We start from the raw sequence: 9,950 nt of genomic DNA, 5'->3' as shown, positions 1-9,950 counted from the left end.
TTACTGGGTTCTTTTATCTCTACCTCCCTTCTAAGCCTTATTCCACCCTAGTCCCTTCCAACCCCTTAATACTAGATAGGAGAAAAGGTTAGAAGGGAAAGGGCATAGACCTCTTTCAGCCAACAAAATAAGACTATTTCCTGCTGACTGGATTTTTGGGGCAAGCTGAATTTTCATAGGCAAAATTTCTCCAACTTCTTCTCTTCAAACTAAACAATATCAACCAGGACCAGCGGGAGGAGCAGCAGCCTTCTCGGGGCTCTGGCCTTTTTCAGAGTCCCCAGAATTAAACTATCTGCAGCTGGTAAAACAATAAAATAAAAATGTCCCTGCTAGTGCACCAGGCTAATCATAATCACCTGCTGTGAAGCAGCCTCTTATCCCACACCTGGGATTAAAACAAAAACATAGTCACACAACATATCTGGGTTTTTTTAAATAAACCAAAATTCTAACTACAGAGGTTAACATAAAGAACTGTTAAATATAAAGCAGAGTGATGACCTTACATCTGGAGCTGATGACCCCAGTGTCCTTCATCAGTTTCCATCACAGAATAACTCATAGTAACAGGTCTATATAAATGAGGAGTCAGAAGCAGGAAGAGAAAAGGAAAGTACTGCTGCCTTCCGGCTAAAGCATTGAGCACTTCAGAATTGTTTTCTAAAATTGGATTCTCAAACTCTCTCTCTCTCTCTCTCTCTCTCTCTCTCTCTCTCTCTCTCTCTCTCTCTCTCTCTTTCTCTCTCAATGAAAGATATTTATGTTTGATGGTATAATACTTGGAATGAGAATGAGCCCCACTAGTTCATATATTTGAATACTTGGTCCTGTTTTGTAAAACTGTTTGAGAAAGATCAGGAGGTGTGACCTTAGAGAAATGAATCATGGGGGGGGGGGTGATGCGGGGGTTGCAGTGTTTGAGGTTTCAAAGCACACACCACCAGACCTAGTCTTTTGTGCTTAAGGGTCAGATGTGAGCTCTCAGCTACTTGTCCAGTGCCATGCCTTCCTGTCTACCTGCCACCACACTCCCCACCATGATGTAAGCAAGTCCCCAACTGAATGCTTTCATTTATAAGTTGCCTTGGTTATGGTATCTCTTTATAACAATAGAAAAGTGACACATGGAGAGCCAAACGCTTTCAGGGCCACATTAAGAAGAATTTGTTCACGAAACCACATACTAATAAGTGTTTCAGCTGGAGAAATGGCTCAGGAGTTAAAGCACCTACTGTTCTGCCAAAGATTCTGACTACCATTTGCAGAATCCCCATCAGGTACCAAGGGCTGTCTCACCTCCAGCTTCAGAGGATTTAGTACCTCTTCTAAGTCCTAGGGTACCCACATATACATGAAGCACACACAGACATAAATGAAAACATAGCCCCATGCTAGCCATCCTCCTCAAGAAGGGACTCAGCTGACCTAGCTAGAATTTGCCAGAGCTCCAAGTGTGTCCGAGACGTGGGAACTGATCAAAGCCAAACAGCAAAGCACCCACTACTCAAGTGACACTTTCTAGTCCCACTTCTCTCCCTCCTTTAAGGGTATATGCCAGTTCTGTGAAGGAAAACGTTTTTCTCTAACCCTCTATTATGCATTATAAAAGTTATACATAAAAGCCTAGATAAAATAAATGGTTTCTAGCAGTTATACCAATTTGTTTCTGATACTAACAAATGCTTGCTATAATATTTAAGAATACTGAAGTTATATATCAAAATTAAAATGAAATTCATTCTGAAGACTGCATGCTTATCCTACATACCATCTTCCTTACCATCAAAATAACATACCATTAAAAAGAATGTCCTTGTAATTATACATATAAAGCGATCTGCCTCAAAAACATCTTGGAATAATTCTGCTTAGTACTAACACATATTCCCAAAGTTTATCATTTGTACTCAAAGTTTTAAAATTCCCCATTCTGTTTTTGTTTTTGAGACAGCGTCTCATGAAGTAGCCATGGCTGGCCTAGAGGGATGCCTGCCTGTGCTTCTCAAGTGCTAAGTAAGGTAACCTGTTCTATAGGGAAAATGTCTTGAGTTTATAGAGAAAGCTCTTAATTAAAATATTCTTTTCAATACTGTCAGTGAATAAAAATAATCTGATTCACACAGACTTGAAATATATTTTGAGCAACTATAAACAATATTAAATATTTTTAAAACTGTATTAATAGAAATTAGAAATTTATCACAAATTGACATTTACTTTCTCAGTCAAATGTAAGGCTTATAGAGAATTTAAGCAGAAACTTTACAAGTTAAAGTTTGGAAAAAGTACAGATGCACTGGCAAATTCTACTCCATGTAATCGCATATGGCTTGATGACTGATGAGATCTTTGAATAGAGCTTATTTTCTTTTTATTGAAGCCCAGTTTATTAAGTTCAACTACTTGCATACATTTTGCTAAAGTATTAACCTATTTTCTGCTTATTTTTCCATAACCTTTGCATGTTAGCAGTGACATAATGACTGAACACTAAAAATCACACACACACACACAAAAAAGATATGTGTGTTGTAGAGAATGAATTGCATTTCAAGGGATCAGTACAGACAAAGCCAGGTAACCGGCCTATGTATACACACTAGCCTCGTTTCTCAGGCATTATGCTACCCACTTTACATATTTGATTTTACTTAATCCTAGGAAAAACTTATGAAAAGGGGGCATCATTGTACAGAGAAAGAAGAGTTTGATAAGGCTATCGCACATGGACATGTAGTCAGTGAAAGAGTCAGAGCCCGAGCTTGGGCACCACAAGCTACCGTTCCCTGTGCTTAGGGAACTCACCTCATCCCTCACAGCCTGCCCCTTTCCCTGTGAGATTCAGCATCTCCCCCAGATTCTGAATCAAGTTAAGCCAGACCTCACCATGTTTCCATTTCTTCTCACTTACAAGGCAAGGACACAGCCACCCACAGGGCTGTGAGTGCTACATACAAGCAAATGTTATATAAGACTACTGCTCTCTGGACATGCCTAGACCTAACACAACTTGGAGTTTAGAGTTTTGGACAAAACTAGGCCATGGACTTTCAGAGGAGAAAATCATTCTGTAGAGTGTAATTTAACTTAGCTTCTCTTTAAGTTTCGGCTGTTGGCCACATTATTATATAGTTTTCTGGCAGTTCCAGCTCTAGTAGAGCCCCACAAACCTGTTACTCTAAGCTTCTGGTCTAAAGCCCTTCTCTCTGGTCCCCATGACTATAGGCATATGCAACTAGACCCTGCTCATCCTCTACTATTTAGAACCTAAAGACACATGTATTCACTATCTACTTTGCATATATATTGATGTATATACTTGTGTATGCCTGTGTGTATATGTAGTTTTTTTTGGAAGCAAATGGATAAAAACCATCACTAGAAATAAAGAATCACTAGAGATAAAGAATGGAGTTCCTATAGAAATGACTTTGCAAAGATGCTTGTTTCCATGAAAAAATCAGGAGGATAAAGACCTGACCTCTGGTAGTCCTGTTTGCTTTTCTTGTTAGCTAAACGTGAGCTGGTAAAGAGAAAACAGAAGCAAAAGTTAATAATCTGTATTTTAAATTATTACATGTCAAAAAGTCAATATGATCTGAGAATCTCTTCAGAAAATAATTTTCAAAAAAGACATAGTAAGCTGGCACAGTTAACCCTGCAGAGGCAAACATTCATAACTGGCAAAGCAAGCTGACTCTAGAACTTGGGGAAGACGTGTCCCACTGAGACAAACAGCTAGCATAGAATAGACTCCAGAGCCTACGATTCCTTTTCTCATAACCCTTTCTTCCTCTTACAACTTAGGTCTTGTGGCCTCCTATCTTCAATAATGCCGAATTAACACACCACAAGAAAACCAACTGAGTTCTCAGGGGTTCATTATTAAGCCATCACACTTGGAAACTCTTCTGTACTGTTTGTAACATCCTACCATAGGGGGCAGCATAACACATGGAAAGAGAGTGTTCTTAGAAACGGGGCAAATCAAAAATAAAATCTTTTGTTACTCAGAACACGCACAAGTCTGTGCCAGATGGGGTCCCAGCACTGAGAGGAAAAGTGGACAGAGGCCCCACTCCTAACCTAGCAGCTCTCGGCAATTGATAACTACTAGCAAATTAAATTTTCATTTTCTCCAACAGTCTCATTGAGGAAACAAACTGCTCTTAAGGGTTGGTTCAGTGCCCAGCAGTAGATGATCAACACAAACAAACTAGATGGCATCTCTGGAGGTTCTCTGACTCACAATGTTTTGTGAAAGCTGCATCTTTTTAAGCCTCCAGATCTATGTGTATATGCTGTGGCTCCCAGCTCTGTTTTTATGTGTATGAACTGTTACTTATGCTTTGGTTCTTTTTTTTTTTTCTGTTTGCTTGTCAGTTATGTCTATTCTGATTCATTTGGATTTGTTTTATCATGGCCTATTATTTTTCTTTAGATGCCAGAAAGGGTGTAGATTCAGGAAGGGAAGTGAGAAGGATCTTGGAGAAGCTGAGGGAGGGGAAGCATAGTCAGAATATATTGTATTAAAAAAACTATTCTGAAAAAAAGAAAAAGAAAAAATCTAAACATGAAAAAAGAAAGTGTGGTGTGAAGCAAGCCACTTGGCTCTCTATAACCTGTTTACTTATCTATTTCAAGAATGTGTACATGGTTTGTTTTTAATAAACAGCAATTATCAACTACCATTAGCCTTGACCTTTAATATTAGAATTTCCAATCTGTTTATCTAGTATCTAACATAATCTATACTGTTTATTGTATATTCCTTTAAGAACAAAACTTAATGGGACTGGGTTGGTGTCTCTGGCCCCAAGAGACACTACATAAAGTTCTCCAAAGTAAAGCACTGAGTTAGCACAGTTTCTCCTTATAAAGAACAGAGACTGTTCCCTACAACTAAGGGTTATCCATCACCTAGACAGAAAGCACCTCAAACACCTATCAAGAGCTCAGAAAGTTTAAGGACTAGTATACAAGTCTACCTTAACACACTGTCACTGTTCACACTCACCTCTTAAGGGCACCCACTTCACTGGTCAAAACCTACTGTCTATTTTCTCTACATTCACAAGAGAGGAAAGCTCAGTGGCCAAGGGAAGAAACTGTCCTTAGTCTTGACAGTTTCCACTACGTTCTGTAGAGTACACCAATGCAATAGAGAACACAATGTTTTTTCTCATTAATGTAGACATGTTGAGGAATGACACACGAAGGCTAGCTGCTGTCAGGGTTGCTGGAGACTTCTACATGGATATTTTTAAAGCACACTGAGGAAGAATTGAGAGCATGAAGATGTTTTCTTCCTTTCAAAGACAAGTCTTCTGAACAGCCCATTCCAGACTCACACTCTCTACACAGCCCAGCCAGCCTGAAATCTCCAACAAGCTTCCTGCCTCAAGTGCTTGTGTACACTACCATACCGGCCTCTGAAAGAGGGTTTCCAGCTCCTCCCTATCCTCTCTAAGGCCCGACTTTATGGATTGAAATGAAACTGCAGCCCAGGATACTGCACTGTCTTTTAAAATGATCAAGAATGTAAAGGTCTCCAAAATAAAGCACTGAGTTAGTACAATTTCTCCTTAGTAACAGATGCAAACATGTGAGGTGGTCTTAATACAGCTACAGGTAACCTTTAAAAAGTCTTTTAAGCAGTCTTGCTGCCTTGATTTCATGATCTTCCTGCCCTGCTCTCTAGAGTGCTAGAGGGTTTTCTAAATTGCTGCTACAGAAATAGTCAGTCCAAACTAAAATCCTCCTCCATCTTGAGAGAGTTAAATGGGAGAAAAGCACTACCTGATACCATTTCCATCCTAGGTCATGCCAACAAGTAAATAGAATGATGTGAGGGTGTTCTGGAAATTAGACATAGACAAATTCTCTGAGACACTTTGTTTTACAATCTAAAACAAAACTGATTAAGCAAATTGAATTTTAAGCTAAATTGTATTAGATACTATGATCCACATCAAACCATATTGAAAAAAATATTTTTAAATTCATAGGTATTTATGAGCAAAATCCAATGATTCATTGTTAAATTTAAAAACCAGCAAATTGAGTCAAGGGATGTCTGATATAAACAGTGTTTGTTTTGTGTGTGTGTAAAACAAGTGACCTATTACTCAAACACAATCCCTAGAGCTAGGTTATTCTACTTGGACATACATCCACGAGTCACAGTTCACTTCTGAAGAACAAAGCAGAACGACTTGCTGTGACTTCCATTAACTTACACACTAGAGTTAAGTCTGGTGAAAACACAGCCAGTGACTACATTAGCTACTTTGCAAATAAAGTTCTTCATGACTTGGTTTACACACATCATGTTTCACCCAAACCACTCTGGCAGCAAATGTGAAGCTGGTGATTTTTTTTTTTTTTTTTTTTTTTTTTTTGTGGCAAACAATATCAATTTCCCCCCTCGTTTTGCAATTAGGTTGACTACTTTTTAGTATCTCTAAGATATAGTTATAAATAAACACTGATGCCATTAACAAACTAAAACTTACTTAATAAAGGTGTTCTACATGTGAAGATTGTAAGGATGACTTTACTACAACTGAAATAGCAAGGTAGCATACCAGCTGGAAGGAGACTGAAGGTACTCACTTTTGTTGTCTTTGTATAGAATGGGGAGGAGAGCTGGTGAACGGGCAGGTCCGTGATACTACTGCAGTTTGTGACATTGCTATTGTGCGTATGTTCATCTTCTCTGCTACTGTCATCAGATTGTTCAAAATCATCACTCTCCTGGTCCATCTCCTCCTCCTCTTCCTCCTCCTCCTCCTCCTCATCCTGTTCCCCAGCATGCTCTTCATCTTCCTCTTGCTCTTCCTGGTTTCCCGAAGAGTCCTCATCTACTGAAATAAAGCGGTTATTATTTTCTTCCACTTGTCCTTGCTGGGAATCGTTCTGGTCTCCAGGCCTAGGGTCTGCACCCACAAGTTCACCATTCCGCGCAGTGTGCTCCTCCTCTTGATGTCTCGCTTGCTGCTGTGGATCCTCCTCAGCCACGCGATTCATCTGCTCCTCATCAACCTGGCTTGAGGAAGCATTCCCTCTCAGAGAGCCTCCAGTTCTTCGTCTTTTGCTGCCCACAGAGAGCAGTTCCTGATTCATTTCCAAAAGCCAGCTTGCCACTTCTTGGACCTTGGCTAGACTATCAGAAGATGCAAAGGGTTTCACATTCTGTAGGAGGAAAACAAGATTTATACAACCTTTGTTATTGTCTACTTTTGTGTCATATCCTATAGTCTAAGTATACAGTTAAATATTGTGGAAAGCATTCACACACTCGTTAGTAATAAATAAGTTTTAAAGTAAGTAAGTTATAAAACTTTTTTTAAAAAAAAATCATACTAAAGGCCTTTACCTTTTTTCATAAGCCTCTAAAAGCTTGGTGGTTTAGTTGCTCTGATCAATAAGCTATAACTTAGCCTATAAAAGAATTTAAATTTTTAAATCATTAATTCAGAAACCATATCCTATATAAATCATTCACTAAATGTTAAACATATGCAAACAAACAAAAACAAAACAAAGCCACACCACCTATAAAGTGCCCAGCAAGGTTCAGGGAATGCTGAAGTAAACCCCTTCAAGAAGCTTTATTAGCCTAGCAATTTCCCAAGCGTCTCGAATCACAAGACCTTCCTTCAGGTAAGAAGCACCACCGCTGTAATCCTTATCTTCCACAATGAACATAAATCAAGTGAGCAACGAATCTAAATACTGTAGGTAAAAACACACAAAAGTCCAGACCCTCTGACCCAGTAAGTCCACTTCTGGCGACCTACCCAAAGGAATCTTAAAACAGGAAAGGGAACAGTATACAGAAGATGCTCACTGAGGGGCAGGGGGTAGGGGACAAGAAGAATAAAATCCAGATGTTTAGGAGACAAAAGTCCATGAGTGAGGATGGAGAGATGGCTCAGCAGTTAAGAGCACTGGCTGTTCTTCCAAAGGACACAGGTTCAATTCCTAGCACCTGCCTGGAGGCTCACAACCATATGTAACTCCAGTTATAGAGGATCTGACACCTTCTTGTGGCCAGGCATATATAGACATATATGAAAACAAAAATACCCACATACATAAATTAACTAACTAATTTATTTAAAAAAAGGGGGGGGGGATCCATGAGCTAGAATTTGTAGCCAAGCCCTGCTGTTGCATTTTAAAAGCATTATGAAGACTGGGTGTTATGGAGGCTTTCAACTTATTCCTCAAAACTTACACACTGAGAATGTTTTTCCTGTGTGCTAGCATAGGCTCTACTATTTCACATTACATTTTTCAGTGTGTGTACTACACAGAATGTTCTTTACTGATATTTGGTATCATTCAAGTTTTCCTGAAATAACTTCAATACATTACATACGTTTTTTTAAAAGCACCTAGAACTTGAAACTTGATACAAAAAAGTTGATAAATTAATCTGCCAAAAATGCTCATTTTGTTTTACAGACTAATTCTGAACACTTTAGAAAAAGATTTGCATGAATCAGAACACTTATACAAAGCACAAATGCACAGTGTTTTTAAATTTAAATTTTCAACTTTAAAATTTTGAAATACTCTACTATTTCATAGAAGTACATAATGTCAATATTGATCAAGTACAGAACTTATGTTTTTATCAATATCTAATGAGACTTAGCTAGAGTTTTAAAAAATGAAATCCGACAGCTAATATATTTTTTTACACTACAATTTTCAAAATACTGAACTATTTCTTCCACCAGTGGAGATGCTGAGAATGTAAACGGTACTGACAAAAACATACAACTTTCAAACTGGAAATATTTCTAACTAAACACTAGACAACTGAGGCTCAAAAGAACTGCACTTGTCAAGGATTCTGGCTTCAAAAACAGCCCAGATTTAAGAACTTGCGACTGCATCTTCTTCTTGCACCTTGGTCTCCAGGAAGCATGTGATAAAACCCTGACAGCAGTATGTGCTAACAACACTTAGATGCCTGCTCTAACACCAGAATCAATGCAGTGTTCACACATTATTATTCTAAAACAAGGACCCACTTCAAATCCACATAATATTCTGGACAGAAGTACTTACAATTCTTTACCTAATCCCAAGTCTTACCAAGAATAAGTAATAAAACAAATTCTAGCCAGGTAGTGGTGATACGTGCCTTTAATCCTAGCACTTGGGAGGCCGGGACAGGTGGATCTCGAGTGTGAGGCCAACGTGGTCTACAAAGCTGAGTTCTAGGACAGCTAAGGCTACACAGAGAAACCCTGTCTCAAAGATCCCCCAAGAACAAAACAAACAACAAGTCATCTAAGACACATTTCTGCTTGTGTCAAGCCTTTTTGACCAGTAAAGTAAGATTTCACATTCAAGGCTACAAGGAAATATTAAACATAACTGAAACAGTAGTTTCAGATGGAGTGGGGATAATAAAACATTCACTATACCTAAAATCTCTATAGGTCACCATCGTTAGTTAAATATAGCTAATCCTCTGGTTTACCCACTGAATCAGTAAATCCCAAGCCACTGCTCTTGGGGAAAAATGGTTCGCATCAGCATCTAGCTCACAACACCATTGGTCTACCAGTCAACTCAGAACTCCACTTCTGATTAAGGACATCTTATTTAATGTATATTACTTACTCAACACTGAACTCATGCCCAAATTATATAACTCATGCCTGAACAAGACTTATCTAAACATGCAATATTTTCTTCATATGGTAGTATCATAGCCTTTCAGAATCTACAAACATTAAAGGGCAATTTGGTTGTATGATCAGGGGTCATTTTAAACAACATAACATAAAGAACAAAACTTTAAAAAGTATTTCAGTGCAGCCTGAAAAGGACACTTGTTAATGGTGTGGAGCTGAAACAAGAAGGTAAAGCACTGCTTATTAACACATGCATGCCAACTGGGTCCAGTTTTTTTTTTTTTTTTT

General features: G+C 38.5%; 1 protein-coding gene across 5 annotated transcripts in view; it reads right to left on the bottom strand.

The window, feature by feature from the left end:
- Fbxw7 (F-box and WD repeat domain containing 7) overlaps positions 1-9,950 on the bottom strand; it is a 163,436-nt gene that overhangs the window by 68,869 nt on the left and 84,617 nt on the right. For 4 of the 5 annotated variants that reach the window (XM_031374223.1, XM_031374222.1, XM_031374224.1 and 1 more), the window contains one exon: positions 6,619-7,197. In XM_031374223.1, coding sequence (XP_031230083.1) covers positions 6,619-7,197 — 579 coding nt within the window. Of the gene's footprint in view, positions 1-6,618; positions 7,198-7,381; positions 7,447-9,950 lie in introns of all 5 variants that reach the window. The other variant, XM_031374225.1, reaches the window with a different exon arrangement.

Source organism: Mastomys coucha, unplaced genomic scaffold (assembly GCF_008632895.1).
Source record: "Mastomys coucha isolate ucsf_1 unplaced genomic scaffold, UCSF_Mcou_1 pScaffold16, whole genome shotgun sequence".
Taxonomy (NCBI): Eukaryota; Metazoa; Chordata; class Mammalia; order Rodentia; family Muridae; genus Mastomys; species Mastomys coucha.
This window is presented reverse-complemented; position numbering and strand designations above follow the sequence as displayed.